The 21,514-nt window shown below is 39.0% G+C and overlaps 1 protein-coding gene across 1 annotated transcript; it reads left to right on the forward strand.

The window, feature by feature from the left end:
• Positions 1 to 8,387: 8,387 nt before the first annotated feature.
• On the forward strand, positions 8,388 to 17,246 carry LOC137272775 (uncharacterized). Its single transcript, XM_067805166.1, has 5 exons — positions 8,388 to 8,677; positions 13,871 to 14,009; positions 14,494 to 14,717; positions 15,571 to 15,660; positions 16,782 to 17,246. The coding sequence occupies exons 1-5, from the start codon at positions 8,554 to 8,556 to the stop codon at positions 16,967 to 16,969; spliced, it is 765 nt and encodes a 254-aa protein (XP_067661267.1). The 5' UTR covers positions 8,388 to 8,553; the 3' UTR covers positions 16,970 to 17,246.
• Positions 17,247 to 21,514: the final 4,268 nt, after the last annotated feature.

Raw genomic sequence — 21,514 nt, forward strand, 5'->3', positions numbered from 1 at the left:
TTACGACTTACGTCACCTTTTATGGCAAGCATGGGTTGCTGAAGGTCTGTTTTATCCCGGACCTTCACGGGCTACAGAATCAGTGTCTATTCCAGTTATCTGAATCTGTTACACAGAATCTACCAACTTCATTCTAAAACATGATATTTTGAGTGCTTTTTTCAGCGAGGTTAAAGACTTCAAAAAGCGAAGATGAACATTCACAGTGCCAGATAAATCTTCGGAGCCCCCAATGTCGCATGCGTACAAACGTACTGGGACGAACATATTGACAAAAAGGCATTTGCCAACCGAGAGATTAAGTACCCGCCCTTTACTCACAACATAGTGCACGTACTTGGTTGCCTGTTCCACTTGATTTCGTATTGGCTGAAGAGTGTCGTGTTTGAAATCACAATGGTTTTAATGCAGACATACTGTTTCTGCACAGACGTGACCAGAGCTTGGCCATCTTTACTGAGGTACACAAAACGGAATTCCACCGAGTCAAACCATGGTATGTTTTTAGACAATATAAATGCACGGACATTCTGGTTTTGGCACGAAACATCATTTCTGTTGAAGGATTATATGATCCGCTGTATTGTTTCATCACTATAGCAGGTTGGAGGACTGAGTGAAGTATTTTACGTCCAGCCTTTCAAACCACGCCTTCAAACAACAACATCCGTTTAGTCGTGATTGGACCGAATGGTCACTGGACACTGTAACTGGCGCCTTTCTCCGCACCACAGGTACATATAACCCCAAAAGTAGTATTTTCTTCTATAATATATTACGACCCTTTAGATATAGATTGGACACAGCGTCCATTCACACGTCAGTAGAATCGTTAAATAACTTACAAAAACAAATTTCATTTATCTGGAGAAGAAAACCGGATAAAGTAAAACGTGATTCTACAAGATTATATACGCGGAGGTCTCAAAGTACACTTAATATTATAAAGGATATTATCTAAAAAGGTAGCAGACTGTACACGCATAACAATACAAAACTGAAATATCTTATTGACTATACTGAGTCAAAAAAGAAACTTCACATTCTTTCTTCAGGGCCCTACAAAAGAACAAGAGATGGTAAGATGGTTACATTGTTATTATGTCATTGCTGAGATCTGTGTGATGTACTCGATACACTAAGAGTGCCACAATCAGTTCCATTAGGATACACCGCCGTTCCAAAACATGGGTTTGTATACAGAATGTCAAGTCACAAGAACAACAATTCTAAATTTTTCAGTTCAATATTGTGTGTAGCCGCCCCTCGCATTCACTGCCAAACACCGTATCCTCATCGACTGCCTGATGCTTGTGAACCCGTGGTTGGGGATTCTGCGCCATTGCTCTTGCAAGGCAGCTCCAAGTTCCTTCAAATTCAGAGGTTTGTTCCTAAGACCATGAAGCCTTCTCCCAAGTGCATCCCACATGTGCTCTATTGGATTAAGGTCAGGGGGACCTCGATGGCAGTTCCATGACGTTGATTCCAGCGTTTTGAAGGAAATTTCGTGTCAACATCGCGGTATGCGCACGAGCATTATCATGCTGGAACTGTAGGCCTGGGCCGCATGAAACCGCCATGAAAGGGAGAAGTTCAGCGGTGAGCACCTGGTCGCGGTAAGCAGCAGCTGTGAGGTTTCCACGGATGACCAGAAGTCGGAAAGGGTTGTTCCCACAGAAATCACCACACACCATGCAACTTCCATCCTCGAATCTGTCGACTTCCTGTGCACAACACTGGGCATACCGTTCACGACGTCATCTCCAGACTCGAATCTGAGGGTAAACCTGAATTCACCCATAAAGACGACTCGATTCCAGTCTCTTTGGGTCTATTGGAGGTGACGTTGGGCCCACAGCAGACGCTGACGTTGATGAACGGCGTCAATATTAGTCCACGATATGGACGTTGAGAATGGAGACTGGCAGCCTGCAACAGATTTCGAATGTTCTGTGAGGACAGTCGACCTCTAAACATCTCAGCCCTGATTCATTTACCCGGCAGAAATCTGTCACGTAGGACATTTGACGATCTTCTGCTCGTGACGTCACACGGGGACGACGCGAACTTGGCCGATCAGAAGTGGTGCCAGTTTGTTGTAGATTACCTCGCAAGTCTTACATGTTACGAAGGCTGCATCGAATAACTGATCTTTCGCTTGCAACATGTCAACGGCATGTTCACGTTGCACATTTGACAATCGTGACATTTCAAGTACCGCCAGAACTGTGGTTTAAAAGTGGTTTGTTTTTTCAGTTCTCAAAGCCAATGCAAACTCATGCAAATGAAGAAAACTTCGATGCGAAGATCACGTGATCGACTGCACGTCGTGCTAAACCTGATTTGGCACTAACGTCATTTGCGCGACGAATGGATGGGTTTGAGTGGGTTTTGCTGAGGTTTTTCTAGAGTCGAAAGATAGGAATTCCACTTCGGATACATAGATGTATCATCAGAGAAAAATTATTCATTATTTTTAAAAATACATTTTGTGAAGTTTCGTTTTCGACTCAGTATATTTCCGACCAAAAATTCTTTAGACCTAGTATAGATCAACTTTGTTTTGTTGACAAAATTTGTAATACCCATAATGCTTTCTGGAAAGATGTTTTTAATTCATGGGGATCATTACAAAGAAAAACTCCCTTGAACGATATTCCAACCCAGTACTTATGGGCGAACGACAATATTTTGATAGATATAAAAATGTTATTTATGTTCAAACACAACGAGCAAATGTCAGATTCGTCAATGACTTTTTGAAAATGGATGATTCATTTCTCAGTTTTGCTGAATTTACAAATATATATCATTTGAAAATGAACTTCCTAGAATACACAGGTTTGGTTCAAACTGTCAAGAAAAACATGAAAATTAACTCCTTGAATACAGATAAGAAGTCAAAAATGACCTTTATTCCTGACAATCTGAAAATGTTATTTAAACCTGCCAAAGAAGGTAAAGAATTCTGCTTAAACCTAACTAAAGCAAACACAGTTACAAATCAAATATCTAGTGAAAGAAAATGTGAAATAGAAATGGGATTAGATATTAATGAAGATGATTGAAAAATGTATAATTATGTTCCATTTCAGTAACAAATTAAGATGGTTTCAAAATCGGATAGTCCACGGGATACTCATAACAAATCAAAGAGCCTTTGTCTGTAAACTGCAACTTCGCCATATGCGCATTTTGTAACTGCACAATTGAAGCTATAAAACATGTCTAATGTGCATGGTGGCGAAGTTGCAGTTTACAGATAAAGGCTCTTTGATTTGTTATGAGTAGTCTGTGGACTATCCGATTTTGAATCTTCACGGGTACAACGCATCCTGCGCCCCAACCTACAGAGTTCATTTGTTGTCATTTTTACACACTAACAGTGAATAAACAAATGGTTAAAATTCGCAACATGCTGCTGACATATTATCGCGTGAAAATTTGCATTGAGAATAAAATTAGTGCCTTTCTCAAGACGTATCCTGTCCTCGAAGCACCAAATTGAGACCTTTCATATTAACAGTAGACCTCAAAACTATTTTACGAAATGTTGACAAGAAGAAAATACCGGCCACTATCCACTGAGCTTTTATTTTGAAAATAACATCTGGACCCTTGTCGTTAGAGGCAACCATTGTTGCTGATGCGTTGTCATGGTGAGCTTGAGTGTGATCAGTTTTGACTGTAAACACAACATGCGCGTTTTGTAAACATAGAACAAAGTAACTATACATTGTACATAATTTGTACTTTAATTAGTACCGAATGTTCTCCTGGTGTTCAAGATATATTCATGATGGAGGAGAGTGTTACTAGCGTTTAATGTTGAATTGGTTTCCATTGCTTCTGGTAAGAGTCAGTTGGTAACAGCTATCTCCTTGTTACTATGTTTAGATGGTTTTGGTGTCCAGTAATATCTGGAATAGTTTGGAACACGAGCCACTAATCCAACACAGAATGGAACATTCTGGAAGAGTTTGAAGGCAATTAGCTAGGAGCATGCATATTTCATCACACATTACGTTCAGTGAGTCCAGCGTGTACATGTGATGATAGTGTTAATGAATTTATTGCTAATACAAATGTTGCCATGCTTATTATTTCACAATGGCCCGTATCACATTGCACGTCGGAACAAAAAACACCACAGATTCTAACTAGAAGAGGTATATGTGTATGGCAACGTCTTTAACTCTAGAGAACGGTGTTTCGATACAGGTTCTTGCGTAGTTTTCAAGTGTGAACGTCAAGAGTCATAATCATGTTAAATCTGTGTAAACTGAGAAATGCTTGATACGTTTTGGAGACATTCGGTTCCCAATGCTAGTGTATTGTTAAAGTTAATTTCATAGGAACACATTTCACACTCCCTCTTCATCGATTCCTGACATCAGATCACCTCTGTGACCTTTCCTCTTAAATACATCGTCAACAAACGGGGCTGTGAAACCCCGTTTTTCACCCAGCTTGAGTAGATTATTCCCAAGCAGTACAGTTCATAAATACGAAAATCAAACAATGACTAATCATTTTTGTCCATTAGGAAAATGAAAGACCACATGTGTATGCCATATGTTGTATATTTGCAGCTGGCTCCCCACAGTGGGTCTTTGAAAGACACGGTATCAGTGGGCAGGTACACGGATACAGAAGCGTTGATATATTGGAGGATTGTGCTGTCGCGTGCAAGGAAGACACGAGATGCATACACTTCATCTACGCCTACCTCAACGAGAAGTGGGGCGGATGTATCACCCACAAACGGAATTCTGACTGAATGTCATCTTTGTATCTTGTTCTACCACTCTTTCTCTCAATACAAAACGTGTTATAGTATCCAGGTTCTTTTTAGCAGACGGTCCTGGCACGATTTAAGTCTTCGAAACCTGTATTCGTTGATCAAAACTCAAATCTCACAATGTATGTCAGTGTAGTGGTTACGTAATATACTCAGAATCAATGTCGTTACAGTGTCAGGGCCCTCCTGTGTGGCGCTAGACGGCAGACAATTGATCCCATTTGACCGTAACGTTCGGTCAACGTTGTCAAAAATGGAATAGCTCTTGATTTTTGTTTGAGACTGAATCCTTTAACCGTTATCAAACAAGCAGGTTCTCAATTTTTTTTGTTAGAGACCGTTTCAATCACTCTTACGAAATGTCTGAAACAGTTATGTTGAATCCACAATACATTATGTTCACAACACCTTGCACGTCCGAGTTAGTTTTTTTAGGACAGGAACTGCTGCGAACGTTCGTTGTCCCTGAGATGTCCTCGTGTTGCTGATGCAAGAAAAACAAATCCCCCGAGCAGATTTTTACTTTTTTTGTGGGATGCTTTGATGTTTAAGCAGTGTCATGCCAAGTCTGCCGTGAAGATCAGGGTTAGAATTGGTGTGCAGCAACCAATGCTTGTCGTAAGAGGCGACTAACGGGATCAGGTGCTCAGGATCGTTGACTTGTATGACCTAAGTCATCATATCCCAGTTGTCCAGAACGATGTCCATGCCGTTGATCACTGGATTGTCTGGTCCTGCCGCGATTATTTACTCCATATCGCTGGAATATTGCTGAAAGCGGCATCAAACAACCAACCGATCATACCAAGTCTCCAATGACTGTCGATGCCATCATTTCATATGACAATCACATGTTGTTGGAAATTTTGGAGTCACCGGCGCTACTGTACTGTTGACACTCGACAGCCGATGTGTATGGAAACGAAGATTGTCAATTATAACTGACGTTAAACTGGCTGCTTAAAGTTACACTATTCAAGAAATCTGTATTGAATTTTTCTCATTATTACTGTCAACCCCTACCGAAGCTACCATATGATATCATCTCACCACCACCACCCCAAAACTTACCAGTTAAGATTGCAATAAGAAATTAAAGAGTTCAAATGAATAAATGCAACGTTGCATTAAATAGACTCCCTCGCCCTCTCTCGCCAGAACTTTATTTCAAGCGAACCCCATTGAGTAATGTCCCTTGGTACGCTCTTCACGAATATCGTATGGCGCAACTTCATCCTGGTTCTTCTTTCGGACTCTTAGTAGCACGCACGTTTCAAACGGTTTCAAACCCGCCAACTCTCATGTTGTTCACGTTCTTTTAACGAAACTCACGTTGTATGCTGTATGCTAAATCTCACATGTTTTCGTAAAACATGGTTAGTAAATACAACTAAAAGATGTTTTCACCTCTAAAACCGACCATAAGTTTTCAACATACAATCTAAAATATAAACGCGACAAACAATGAAGTCAATGCAAAAAGTCATATTCACCAGTTATAGAAAGTCCTGAAGAGATTCGTTGGAACAGTCATAAATCCTAGAGGGTAGGAAACGTTCTTCCCACATATGTATGCCAGTGTATTATCACGTTGACCATACTATGCATTTTTGTATAAACAGTTTAGGGTACCAAATTCATTGTTTTGAGATGTATATTATGTGTGTGTATTTTTATAGTGGTCATTGAAAAATATATCCGCTAAACCCACCCTGAAACGAAGGATGACACAGGATATAATTTAGAAACCATAGTGATTCATCAGTTAAAAACAAAGATTTCATAATAACAAGATTGGAGGGTTTTTTAAAGGGCACATGCAACGTAAAACATAACTTTGCAGATTCCGATGCCTTTTGGTATGCACTTCCCTAAACAAATCATCAAAAATGCCAATTCAACCTATAAAGCTGAAAAAAAACACCCTAAATTTCACCAAGCGCTGGAGAAAAAGTGGTTTCAACGTTGCGCCCATAGCGCATGCGCAGTGAATACGTTCGCGCTGCTTGAAACAGTATGTTTGTATGGAGTATGAGGGCGTGAGCAGTAGTCTAATTTTGATTGTCTACACAAAAGAGTACATAATCTACTCGTTACACAAAAAAACTTGTTGATTGTGGTAAGCAGCCTCTGTCACAGAGAAAGATCAATGTCTGTTTTATTGACACTTATGTGTCTGCCTGCCTGTCTGCTAGAGACAATATGCAATAGACAGCTTCAGTCATTGACCACATGAAATTTGAGCTTGACACCTATCAGGCTATACGCCATAAACAAAATAGATTGATTTATGACTCGTGCATCCGAGTCCTGTCTCTGCCACATTATGTAAGTAGACAGGTGTGATACTTGTACACATGACACGTTTCTATGTCTGTGGGTTGCAAACAAACTAACTCCATTTTTCTCGGATGACTGGATCTGACGGAAACTGATGCAAACTCGTCTGTTTCAAGCCCTGCTTTGTACATGGACGAGTGACAGTTTCCAGCCACGCAGTAGTTCACCTTCTTTACTGGGATGATTTTTGACTGGATCGAACGCAAATTCCGATAACATGTATTTACATTCTTTATGGACAACAACTTCTTCTAGTATATATGATTTGGTTTGACAACGGTAAATGAATCCATATTGAAACGACGCATCAGGTACAATGTAAGAAGTTGTTACTCATAAAGAATATTACTTTCTTGTGACTCGCCATACTTCTAAAATGCTTATCAAACAGCTGACCTTTCTGTACACACAATTAGCCCTCAGCGTATCAGCAAGTGAACCAGCCAATAGGAGACAGTCGTTACATTTGAGTGCACACCCACCCGATATGACTGGGCTCGGTCTCACGAAGGCTCCGTTTCGAGGGAAGTAAGCCCAAGTTCAAAATACTACACTTTTAAATCTCATGAATAAGTGATAATTGTGCTTCAATTATGTTTGACTTTTTGGTAGCATTTGACCTTTAATGAATTTATGTGAAGTAAATTCAAACTAGATTGATACTCAAAACCAAAAAAATGTTACCAGAGGGCTTAAACGTTATTTCCAGTTAAAAAGCATAGCCAAAATAAATTTGATAAGGGGAGATCACTCTTATCTTGTTTTTTTTTTTTATCTCAGGACCAATGCCTGTGTGGCTAAAATATCATGAAGTATGATAAGAAACAACTGAAATGAAATAACTGCGTAAAAGTAATACGCGCTCCTACTGTCATATTACGTTGAATACGGTATGCGAACAAACCATGGCATCTCTTCAAGATAACATGTTTAGTCCAAAGGTAAATCTGGTATTACTTTCACACATTCAAACTATGTCAGTGTTCTGAAATCGTTGGTAAGGACAGTAGTTAACACCCGTTTCTGGGAGATACTGAGGTGAACATTTTTTTTACATAAATGATTCACTATTTAATAATGTATGTTTGCTTGGAACCGTTCTTTCACATGATACTAATGGAGACAGGTGTGATGGACATCGACATCCATATTTAATCCCATTTTGCTGCCTAGGTATGTTTGCTCGATGACAATTTGAATATATGCATAAAACATACGGGCGAAAATAGCCGCTACAGACATCTTTATCAGAATTTTTCCTTGTTCCCGAACGCTGTCTTCATGTTAACAGATCCGCCTTGGTGACAAATATCAATAGGCGTACGAGTCTTTCGATAATCGTTAACGCATTTGGCCGAGACAATCACAAAAGAGAAAGAGAGCTTTCAGAGGATTAATTTTCTGAAGAGAAAATGTTGGTGCTAACTTGTCACAGACATGGTACACTGCTTCTGGTGTTTGTGCCGAAAGGCGGTGACTGTGTGGCAGTCATGCCGCTGCTGAAGGGGCTTGTATTGTATGTGCTGTCGCTTACAGGTAGGTTGAATCAGTTTTTGTATGGTTTTGGCAAGTACGAAATGTGTCGGAAACATGGAGACAAAGACTTACCTCACCATACAAAACAATGGGTTCAGACTGCCTTCAGTTACTAATTTCAAGGGCCGGGAAATATGAGAGTCCTGTCAAGTGAAGAAACTGTGTTTTTGACTATGATCTGATTGAAGGGCAATTCAATCTAAAAGAGTTGAATGAATAGTAAGTTCAAAGTTGATGAATAGTAAGAAATGTACGATGCTTTATGGATAACAACTTCTAAATATTATTATGATACGACGTTTCTGTATAGATTCTTATAACGTTGTAAAGCAGGATATAACAGTATAAGAATCTACACCGAAGCGTCACTTAATAATAACCAGGGTGTTGTGATCCATATGTATCTCATCTTCCTTACAGTAAAGTTTGCGTTGCCGTAACATTTATATTACTGAATCGTTGTATGACTTGAACAAATGGTATGCTGCGGATTACAGAGCATTATTCAGGATTCTATGTCCAGAGTGTACATTTGTACAAGACCGACGCTCATTTTTGCGTCACATAAAGCCCTGCCGGGCAATGTGTGAAGTATTAGAGACCCGAACTGTTACCATGATGTTTCTAAAAGAACGATTTTCATCGGTATCCTCCCCAAACTTCCACCTACCAAAACTTCCACAGCTTATAATAACAACATTTCTGAGTGACTACACACACTTTGGAACACTGATTACCTCTCTCTGTAATGGTTCAGTCCATTAATCAGTAATGAATACAAACAAGCACTTAGTAATATATTGTACGGTCGTACATGTTATTACGGCATGGCTATTAACAAAACTGCATTAAAATACATATTTTATGGAGCTTCTATCCTATGACATCCAAGATTTCAGCAGCACATTTGAGACTCAAGTGGTGTCTTTTGTCCATGTCTCAGTTTTTCTTGCCATCGAAGTAATCTATTCTCTGTTCTCAGTAATCTATTCTTCTCAGGTGTCCTGGAGGAGGTGGTGCTCCAAAGTCAGTCTGTGCCCTCTTAGAGCAATCTGTTTTCTCTATGCGCTGTATGACGTCAATGAAACGAACAGGCTGGGTAGAGAGATACAGTCTGTTTAGGAAGCCTTTCAGGCGGTTATTTGTACGCGATCTTGAGTTTGGTGGTGGTTCCATAGGGAAATGGAATCCTGCCATCTTCGTCAAGTCATGTTGAGGTTAAATAGTCATTAAACATTCCTCCTGCTTGTGGAACCTCTGGGGTAGATCCAGCATCTCATGTCAAGTATCTTGGTCAAGCAATGCCAAACCACAAGCTCTTCTCACCCATTTTCTCGCATTAGAATCTTCTTTGTATGCCACAGACAGACCCAGCTGTTGTGTTTTCGTCCTTATAGCTTGCCTATAATGAAACAAACCCCTCAACATCCTTTAGTATCAGTTACCTATCGTGGACGGTTCAGTCTCTATTGTACTTCTGTCTTGATGCACCTGAAGAGTCTGGCGTAGGTATCCCGGCGGCGATCAGGAAGAAAAGCAAAGACAAGAGGATGTGAAGATAACCCAGTCATCATATTATCATTATACAATTTATACTTGATCCCAAAGCTCGGGACATATATGTTTCAGATTTATTAACTAACTGTCCCCTTCTCCACGAAATGTAAACAATGCTTAGTGTCTGCTTCTCTTGTATTCCCTGTTTAGGGCATTAATAGAAGGTGCTGAGATGAAGATTTGTTGTTTTTATTAATGTGTGGTAGTATTGGGACGTGGAAGTTTAGAATGTGGAAGTTTTGTGGCAGATCCGTACTACATTAGCCTTCGACAGTACAAGTTGTTAGTATACCTTGCCAACATGTTTGCGTCATACATTATTAACTAATTAAGACAAAGAAACTATTTAAGCAGAATAGCTTGTTGAGGGTAACCTTGGCAGTATCATATAGCATCGTTGACTCGCAAACAAAGCGCGGAGTTTCATTCTCTTGCTTCTTCGAGGGCGCTGGGGTACCCTAGTGGTAAACATTCGTTCGTCACGCCGAAGACCCGGGTACGATCCCCACATGGGTATAATGTGTCAAGCCATTTCGGGTGACCCCTATCGTGATGTTGCTGTAATATTGCTAAAGGCAGCGTGAAACCTCACTCACTCAGAACTCGTTTTCTTCGTGCAAAATAATTGGAATACAGCATATATATTATCAGAATTATATCTGGCTATCAGAGGGAAACCTTTGTTATATCAAACTGACATGAACTAATCAAATCTCATGTAAGATAATGATTGTCACGTATGCTAGATATTTGTCCTTAGCAATGTATTTATCAGTTACTTAAAAGTTTGGACAATGTCAAGATTCAATGGTGAAGGAAACGTAGTTGGTTTGAGATTGGTGTATGTCGTTATACAAAACAACCTTAGCGCTAAGGCAATCTTAAATCTATGTTAAGGGATGGGAGGTACGGTCACATTAGCACTAAGATCGCATAGTACAACGGTTCCCTGATAATTCGACAGAGACTGTTCCCTCACACTACGATCTTACAAGAACGTTTTGTCGACAACGTTCATGCATGAAACAGTAAGGAAATTCCCGTTGAGAAAATAGTTCGCAACGTGAAGACGATTGTAAAACTCCAATACACAGAATTACGACAGTTTCCTGAACGAGGTCTTGGACAGAATTGACACGTGCGATATTTGTCTCTAAAGGAGCAGCTTGTGAAGTCGACTGAGGAACAACTCAAATCTTACATACATAGGGGAGCCATCCTTTCTGGAATTTGTCCCAGCCAGCATTTGGTTCATGGAAACTGCAGGAAGCTTATGTTCCACTGGCGCCATAGTTCAAAACATATTCGATTTGTAAAACCTCCAAGTTGGAAAGAACCTGGATAAATAGGTGAATACTGATTTTTTTATTGGTTCACGCGATTACATGTAGTGCCATGTAGCAGAGGTACATACATATCGTTGAGTGATATACAGATATTATATCGACTTTATGACAATAGACATATACAGGTTGATATAGGTGATATATGACAGATACATAGATACATTCAAATTTATCCAAGTACTGGGAAGAGAGGACCCCATTTATGATTGAAATGTTCTGTCTTAGTTGTTTTGGCATATATTCTTCTCGACAAAGAATGTTTCTTTCAGGGTTTTTTGTAAATGAGGTTATGTTAGGATGCACATTCTTAATACTACGTATGTAAATGTGTCTTTTGGCCGCAATGATCATGTGGTTTAGTAATATATTTCGGTGTAGAATACCAAACCAAACCATATGTTTTGTAACGTGAAATGGATAAGGGAATTAATTGTTAAGCAAACTTTGTAATTTTCTCTAAGAAGTCTGTGGCACTTGGCATTCCCAGTACACATGACAAACACTCTCATTTAGATCTCTGCAGAAACAGCAGATATTACTATCAACTTTCTTCATTTTAAGCAAATCTCTTTTACTATAAATAGCACCTTGTGTGAAATCTATATTGAACAACTATGAGTTTTGTGTCTTGCAAACCTTTTCTGTATCCTGTAAATATGTTTTCCTAGTCAAAGTCTGTTTCCGGGAACAACAGCTGCCACATTTTACAAATATTTTGGTATATATCATTGGAAATAGGTTTATCATAAAAAGTTCTGCATCCTCTAGATGTTTTTTTATGAGACAAATCTGACAATGGTTAATATTTAAATCCCTGACTGGTATTAAATGACATTGGTTTAGAGTATTTTTCCAAGAGTCTGGAAATATATGTCGTAAATATCTACAATCTAAAAGAGTACCTTGGATACCATATATTTCTTTTAAAGATTCCAATGACATTAATCCATTTTCATCACATAGATCCCTAATATTAATAATCCCTTTATCTCCCCAGTTCTATAAAATACTTTAATGAATTTTTGAAATAGTGATTAAACCATAATGATTGTGAAAGAATTTCATTGATGAATATAATGTTTTTGGTGAAATGCTTTTACTACATCCTGCCAAAAAGGGTTTTCAATCTTAATGTAGGCATCAGGATAAATTAAATATGTCTTTGAAAGGTATGTTGCATGAATTTTCCTTATCGTCTTTTCCGAAATATCGTCGTAACGTAGATAATTTCAAAGCGTCCATAAATGTTTTAATATCGATCAAATCTCAAACCCCCTTCTTCATAGTTATGTTTGTATTATGTTTCTCTTTATTTTGTCATTCTTATCACTCAAAACAAATTTAAGAAACATTTTTTCGACAGAAGTAATAAAATCTGCTGGTGGGTTGGGCAGGGAATTGAAAATGTGAACCAATTTGGAGATTGCTAGGGTTTTTATTACTGTTATTTTACCAATAAGTGTTAAATTCCTATTTCTCCAAGATGTTAGGAGCGTATTAATGTCTTCCAGTCTTTTTCTAGAGTTAATTACCCATAGATCTTCAAGATCCGGTGTACATTTAATACCTAGTATATCGAAGTCACCAACTACCCGTTCAACTTTTAGATCATTACATATCATATCAGTAGGTTTAGCTTTTGATCGAATCCGTATTGCTTTTGATTTATCCAAATTAATTTTCATTTTGTAAAAAGTATCAACTGTGTCGATTGCAGAGAACAAACTCTCTTCAGTCCCATTCAGAAATAGTTCAGTATCATCGGCATATTGATTCAGTTTATATTCATTATCATTAATAACTTTGATGTTTTAATTATGTCTTACCTTGCAACCAAGAACCTCTGCTACAAAGAGGGAAAGATATGGGGATAAAGGGTCTCATTGTCGACAGCCCCTTTCATTTGAAAAAAAAGTCAGATAGGTTACCATGTTGGATGACACAAGATGTTGTTTCATAAGTTAAGGTGTTTATCCATCCTATCAGTTTGGGACCATAGTTTATGGAGGACTGGATTGATAAAATCTTTTGATGCAGAATCGAACGCTTTTTCAAAATCAATAAGGATTAGCAAACCAGGGATGTTCTATTTCTGTTTCAAACATAATATCATATAATAGTCGTGTATTTTCAGTAATAGTCCTCCCCGGCATAAAACCAGTGTGGTTAGAATGAATGAGTTCGTCTAGAGTAGACGACACTTTGCTTTCTCCTGCTCTCCTGTTGCCAATATCATTGTCATCTCATTCTCTAAAGGAATCAATGTTTCAAATTCTTTACTTTTTCTTAGTTTCAGGGGAATATTTCTACGTACCCTTAAAAATGACTTACATGAAAGCATTAACTGTTTGCACTGACAACGGTTTGCAGTTGGTGGACATGAAAACGAATGAAACGCAAGATCTTGTGTCTGCTTACATGAACAATAGGTAAGTACCTTGACATCTTTTAGAAGTGCCCAGTCGTCTAAAGGACCACAATTTGCAATGTTGCACAACCCTTTGGTGATCCACGTTCCGTTTCAACCAAACAAAATTTGTTTTCTTTTCGAGTGAAGATCTGAGAATACGTCGCTCTGCGTGGATCATGAGCAATCATTTGACTCCCTCTCTTAATGGAGGGTGAATGGTACGTTATCTTTCTCAAAGGACTCAGTTTAATTATTTACCATCTATATTCGGAAAAGATGTGAAAAAATGAGACAAAATATCACAGAATATATGTACATACCTTTGTAATACAAAGGTATGGTTAGGTTTAACAAAACTGGTAAATGAATGCAGTACTTAGCTTGACAAACCATGCACTACTTGATAACAGCATTTGTTTCGTGAAATGGAATGTCCGAAATAAGTCCTTTGAGTTAACGAATTAGAACATTCATGGCGGATACAAATACCATATATTTTACAGAAAGAATGACATCTGGACAGGGCTTCACTATAACGCTAGTCTGAATCAGCTCCAGTGGGGAGACGGGGAGATTCTTGACCCGCCAGGATCTCTACCGTGGCAGGATGGACAACCGGTTGTGTCACTTGACACGGGCTGTGTCGTAATGAACCTCGATGGAGGATCTGTCATCTTCCGCTCGGCTACCTGTCACCTCAACAACACTTTTCTATGTATGGGTCAAGGTGGGTAGTAAGTCCACGATGGACAAGTGTTGTGGTGAATATATACACATGCACAAAAGTTAAGCGCCACTATTTTCATAGTGTCTTGATTTCACCACCGAAGATCAGAAATACAAACTATAAATGGTTATGACTGAATGTTTATGCCTTCCATAGATTCACTTTAGAGTTAGATAGTCAGTCATGGTGAGGAGAAAGTTGAGAGATGATATGTGATAGGCATGAAAAATGCTGGCATGTCATGCAGGGCCATTGCAAGGCAAACAGGTCGTCATCACAGCGTCAAACATATTCAAACCAATGAGTCATAGATCTCGTTATGATAGCTACCATTGAGTATCCAAAGTAGCAAAGTAGCAGATCACAAAAATAGTGGGTGGCGCTTAACTTTTGTGCATGTGCACACATACATTTGACATTGAAAACTGCAGTTTTGAACGAAATTCGATCTTACCATCTAAATGAAGAATACATTTGCACATAATCACATAAATGGTTTTTGTTCAACCTTTTGTTTTCATTTTTCTGAATAGTCTAGATTCGGAAATATAGATTTTACGTAAATAGAAAGCTCAGGCAGGACAAAACTTTAATTGCATTTCCCTTTGGAAACTGATGCCAGATCGCCCGAATGGGGAGATGAAACATCTATTACAAAGTCACATCAGACATGCTCCTCTGAAAGTGTCTTTCCATCTTGCTGGTGGCTGAGAAACCATCATGCTTCTACTTGGTATAGCTTCTGGTAATCTCCTACGAACAGGTCGTCAGACACCCACAGAGTTATCACTTTAGAGTGAAGATGTGAATGTAAACCTAGTGGGTTAACTCGGACATGTTTGATTCCACACAGAGACACTGAATTTGCCCAGAGCCTGGCCATCTATTGTGAGGTACACAAAACGGAATTCCACCGAACGTGGATTGAGTGAACCGATTCGAGGTATGGTTTTCCTGGTGATACATTTATACGTGTATTCTTGTTTATGTGAGTGTCATGTGATGTGTTTTATTGTTGGAAAACGATAGCCGATGGGATGAAAGCTGCTTTGAACAGCTGACGTAGAGTTATAAGGTTTTCCAAACAGTTCAAGTACTTTGATACATTTCGCGATGTAAGCCCCGTTCCATTGCAGTGCAGATCTAGATTCTCGAACAAACGTTCTTGCCCCAACCTGTCTGATGTGGACTATATAACTTCCACCTGACTTCTGTGAACTATATTGCACTAACCTGTCTGATGTGGACTATATAACTTCCACCTGACTTTTGTGAACTATATGGCCCTAACCTGTCTGATGTGGACTATATAACTTCCACCTGACTTTTGTGAACTCTATGGCCCCAACCTGTCTGATGTGGACTATATAACCTCCACCTGACTTTTGTGAACTATAGGGCCCTAACCTGTCTGATGTGGACTATAAAACCTCCACCTGACTTTTGTGAACTATAGGGCCCTAACCTGTCTGATGTGGACTATATAACCTCCACCTGACTTTTGTGAACTATATGGCCCTAACCAGTCTGATGTGGACTATGTAACCCCTACCTGACTTCAGTCCGACCGCCCAAGACATGGATGGTCTAAATTTACAGCTAGCCAGTCAGATGATCTGGTAAAACGTTTAAATGTTTCATACACCTGAGTAAGTTCAGCATGTCCTGGTGTCTGTCAGGTCAAATCCATTTTGGGCTGGTACCATTTTGAAGTTACCCACCCTGATGTATGGTTGGGCCCGGACTTATTATACTGGATATGTGGAACTATTAACGCCGTTAGATGAACATTGTTGTTCATCCTTCAATAGTTGGATTGTCCTGAAATAGATAGTCATATTTATAGTCATCAGTTGTAGCCTGGAACCAGCCACACTTGCAAAAGTATCAAGAACATATCCTACGCACACCTCGCCCAATCTCTGCCTATTTTCCTTAGTCCAAATGTCCTACAGTGCATTAATATTCAGTCAAATGACTCATCATGATGAAATCGTTTTTCTTCACGTAAAATAGTAAATCAGTTAATTTTATGTTGCAGCTGTATGTATTGTATGTTTGCAGCTGACCACCCCGTATTGGTCTTCGAAAGGCGCGGGATCAGTGGACAGCTACTCTCTTCTAAACTCGTTCATGATGTGGAGGACTGTGCTCTCTCCTGCATGGGCGATGAGAACTGCATATACTTCATCTTTATCTACCGGGGGAAGTTCAAAGGCTTATGTCTCATCCACATACCAATTCCTGGCTAAATTTCATCTTAGAATACACGATTTGTTTCTGTTTTTTTTCAATAAAATCTAAACCCGAAATCGGCTCAGTGCAAGTGAAAATAAATAACAATCTGTACAGACTTTTATTTCACCAGAGAAGGTGTGCGGGGTAGCCGAGTAGTTAAGTCACGCGGAAAACACGAGTTCAATTCCACACATCGGTACAATGTGTAGAGCCTATTTCTGTTGCCGCCCATGATGATATTGCTTAAATATTGCTAAAGGTGGTGTAAAATTAAACTCACGCACACACTGATTCAGTGAGTCTTTTTGTTGTTCTTTTAAAACATTCTATCTAAGGGATAGGGAATAAGACATCCTCCTGTCTGCATCCACTTATAGGCTTAGATGACAAAACTAACTATCACTGAGAGTGACCATTGCAACTGTTTTCTTGTGGAAGGGGCCAGTGAATGGGGTATGTCCCCCGTGCCTATGTAGCCCTGATAGTGGTCACACTAACTACCCACTGGTCAGTGGAGCCATATACCCGTACAAACTAAATCTACAGATCTACAGAGGTAATGCACACAAACAGCGTGGTAATATACAGCTGGAGCCAGCAGAGATGACTGGAAAACACAAGTGTACTACACTGGCCAACTGAGTCAATGTTCAGCAAACAGAAGGGTGTATCTGCATATATTCTGAAAATGAACTATGTTTAAGAGACTAGGACATTTGATGAATATATCATGAGAACTATAAGAATTACCCACCACAGATGCTCAGAAATGCTATGGATACGAAGCTGCCCATTGAAGCTCGCGGCTAGTGGTTGACGAAGACTATGTAAGTTGGTATGAAAGAGTCCTGTGCGGAGTTTAGACTCTCTACGTCAATTGAACCTACGGGGATTATCTAAGTACAAGATGTGTGTTCCCTGAACGACATGTGTAGTAGATGTAAATAAATCACCAGGGAATTTACAAAAGTCTACGTGAGATATTCACCTGTCGCTAGAGTCGACGGGGAGATGGTATTGTCTCTTTTGTCGTATGTCAGTATAGTCAACGTGATGTTTAGCCGTCCTGTGTCTACACTTGAAGTCTAGCGTCATGTCTAGCGTCACACAGCAGCGTCATGTATGACCATGGAACCAGAAATTAACATTCATTCACCTCCTCCAAATCTACATGTGGACATCTTCCCGTGGCGATATGTGTCCAAATATGTTTAAAATACTGCCTGACACACTGATGCTTGGGGTAAAAGCCTGTATGAGAATCATCATATCTCAAGCAATAGTCATTCAATACCGTTCACCGCCCATTGTTTACTGCTTAACGTCGCTCGTCAGTTATAAGACAAAACAATAAATAAAATGAAAAACGCGGAGAAACACGTTAACGTGATGAAGTTACGATATGGCGATATCACGTTTCATTTCGACCGATTACCAAGCTTGTTAATTATTTGCCTGAAGGATTTAAACTAGGTATATCCAGATTGGCTCAGACAAACTCAGTTACTGGTATCGATAACCGTGAGGTATGATATATCCGTCAGGTCAAGAAATGTGACCGCCGGTGTATTCAGTCACTCATTTCTTATATACCAAGCGACCCTTGGCGATCCGGGTTAGGTTTGTTTTTCAGAGACTCACACTTGTGAGAGGAGACCAACTGTAGGTTACCTGGTTAACACACGACATCGCATCCCAGCTACATGGATCGATGTCGCTAGCTGGTCCTGACTCGTGTATTTACAGAAAAAGCACCAAACAAAACCACGTATAACGGGGACATGCCACCATTTCTGTTATGGAATCCCTTGATCCCTTTGGAGAACGTCAGCTAATATAGGAACTGGGCAACTGTTCAGTAAGCTCTCTCTAAACTTTTGCATCATTTAGATAATGACGCGACTTTCACATATTGCTTCAATTTCTAATGAAGGCGTTTTCAGAAGGTTCAGACTACCGTTGCATTCGCAACAATGAAGTCCATCAGTCATGCCATGTTCCACTTGAAACATTTTGTATGGAGTTCCCAAGTTGATATTACCTTTAACAATTTTATTTGTAGGAGAAACACGTTAACGTGATGAAGTTACGATACGGCGATATCACGTTTCATTTCCATCGATTACCAAGCTTGTTAATTAGGTGTGTGAAGGATTAAAACTATTTCACATCATACTTCTCAAAATATATAAATGTATTTCTCTCAATAATACTATCAGCCCCACAGGAAGCTGCCGTGTAGTTTATTGTAGTTTATTGATTACAATATTAAAGTTTGAATGAATTAATGCATTAAATCGACTCTCGCTCGATGAAGCGTCCAAGAAAGAAAGCTGGGGACAGCAGTTGATACAAAACATAAATTCAAGCCATTGGTAAGGGTGGAAAAAAATAACATGAGCATATTTTGTTCCGCTAATGGTAGAATCTGTTTTTGTTAATTCCTAACACTCAAAAATGAAAGTAGAGGCGGTCATGCTGACACTGTTATTAACAGCTAACATGGCTTCGATGGCTTCGAATCAGTGAACTGTAGAGGACGTTGCCCTGAAGTTCATTTTCTCCAATGACAGAATATGCAACTCTCTCTCTCTCTCTCTCTCTCTCTCTCTCTCTCTCTCTCTCTCTCTCTCTCTCTCTCTCTCTCTCTCTCTCTCTCTCTCTCTCTCTCTCTCTCTCTCTCTCTCTCTCTCTCTCTCTCTCTCTCTCTCTCTCTCTCTCTCTCATGCACTGTACCAGATGGGGGAAACGTCACAGAGCGTCTGTGGTTATGAGAGACTAATGCAAACTAACTGTAACACCGCTTTGATTTACACCACCTAAAGCTGAAGTCATGACGGTATACAAAATATTGCTCGTTGTTAAACTCCTAGTATGAAAGCAAGGAAACAAACGAACCATGATTCGAACACACTGGCTATGGCAAGTCACCAGCATGTTCATTGTGTTAATGATCCAGATGAGACTATTGCACATATGCATTGTAATTGTGAATACGCCATAGATATTTGGACAACATTTGAAGGATTGAAGGATACATAGAAAGTAATATTCTTTTAAGTGAAGACCATATATTATTTGGGTTTAAAGGTAAACATAATGATCCCCTGAATGTGGTGATAATAATCACATATATATGTTGTACAGATATACTAGGCAGTCAGTGAAACCCAATTTTATATGGATAAAATAGTGAAATATATATTCTGAGCTCTTTCTAGTTCTTTGTGTTCATCAGTGACAAAACTGATATCTGAAGTGTTTCAACAAAATGCATTGCATTTCCTAAATGTAACTTTCTTTCTGGTTTTCATTCTTTCTGGTAATTGTTCCATGTACGTTTCCGCAATCTTATAACTGACACACTAAATGATGAATGTAACTATGCAAGATTCCATTCTTTCTGTTCATATTTTCCATTTAGGTTTTAGTAATCCTATAACGGAATGTATATATGGTCCCTGTACGTATGTACTGTATACATGAGGATATATATGCACACACTATGTATTTAAATATATCCACACTATTCACTGTATACATAAAATACTTTCAGTTGGACAACAGGAAACTGCTGTAATGATAATTATAACATGAAAATGATTGTAATGATAAAAAAAATGATTCAAATAGGTAAACATTGTCTTACACAATGAGACACTGATATCACAGCGAAAACATTGGTAATGAAACACACCCACACATAAACACACGCAAATCCAGACATGTACACATACACAAGTGTTTATATACTAAGTTAGGCCTGTATGTATGTATGTATGTATGTATGTATGTATGTATGTATGTATGTATGTATGTATGTATGTATGTATGTATGTATGTATGTATGTATGTATGTATGTATGTATGTATGTATGTATGTATGTATGTATGTATGTATGTATGTATGTATGTATGTATGTATGTATGTATGTATGTATGTATGTATGTATGTATGTGTGTATGTATCATTCAAGCCATGGACACTCCGGCCCATTTTGGAAACCTGACCATTGTTGCAGTGAGGTGAATATAGTCATCATTTTCTTTATATTACAACACATTGTAGTGAATTGCCTGTTTTTGATAAACTACAGTTGGTGATTATATCCCATCTCTGTGTTGTCTGCAGGTGTCACTCGTTGTTTTTACGCACCGATTCCCAGTAATCACGTTTTGTTCGACTGTTGCGTAACGCCGCGCTCAGCTGAATCCTGTTACGGTCATTCTGGGAAATACAAGTTAGCACCTTTAAAAATCCCCTCTTTTAAACCTTAACAATTAAATTTCAGTTTTCTGCATGTTCCGCGGCAAAATTCATGCAGAAACGCTCGAACAAATCATCTTATAGTTGGTTAATTATTGATCTAATCCCTCATGCCCGCGCTCTCTTTGTTTCATTTACATGGGTTCCGTTATATTACACCATGCATTAATAACACCACGCCTAAGGCCTATATGTAATGTTTATACGAAGTATTGTGGAACAGCTGCGTTAGACTATGAGATGCCTTCCCATACTGTAATGTTTACACAACCAATCAATCGACGTTGAACAA

Source organism: Haliotis asinina, chromosome 2 (genome assembly GCF_037392515.1).
Source record: "Haliotis asinina isolate JCU_RB_2024 chromosome 2, JCU_Hal_asi_v2, whole genome shotgun sequence".
In the NCBI taxonomy this organism is placed as follows: domain Eukaryota; kingdom Metazoa; phylum Mollusca; class Gastropoda; order Lepetellida; family Haliotidae; genus Haliotis; species Haliotis asinina.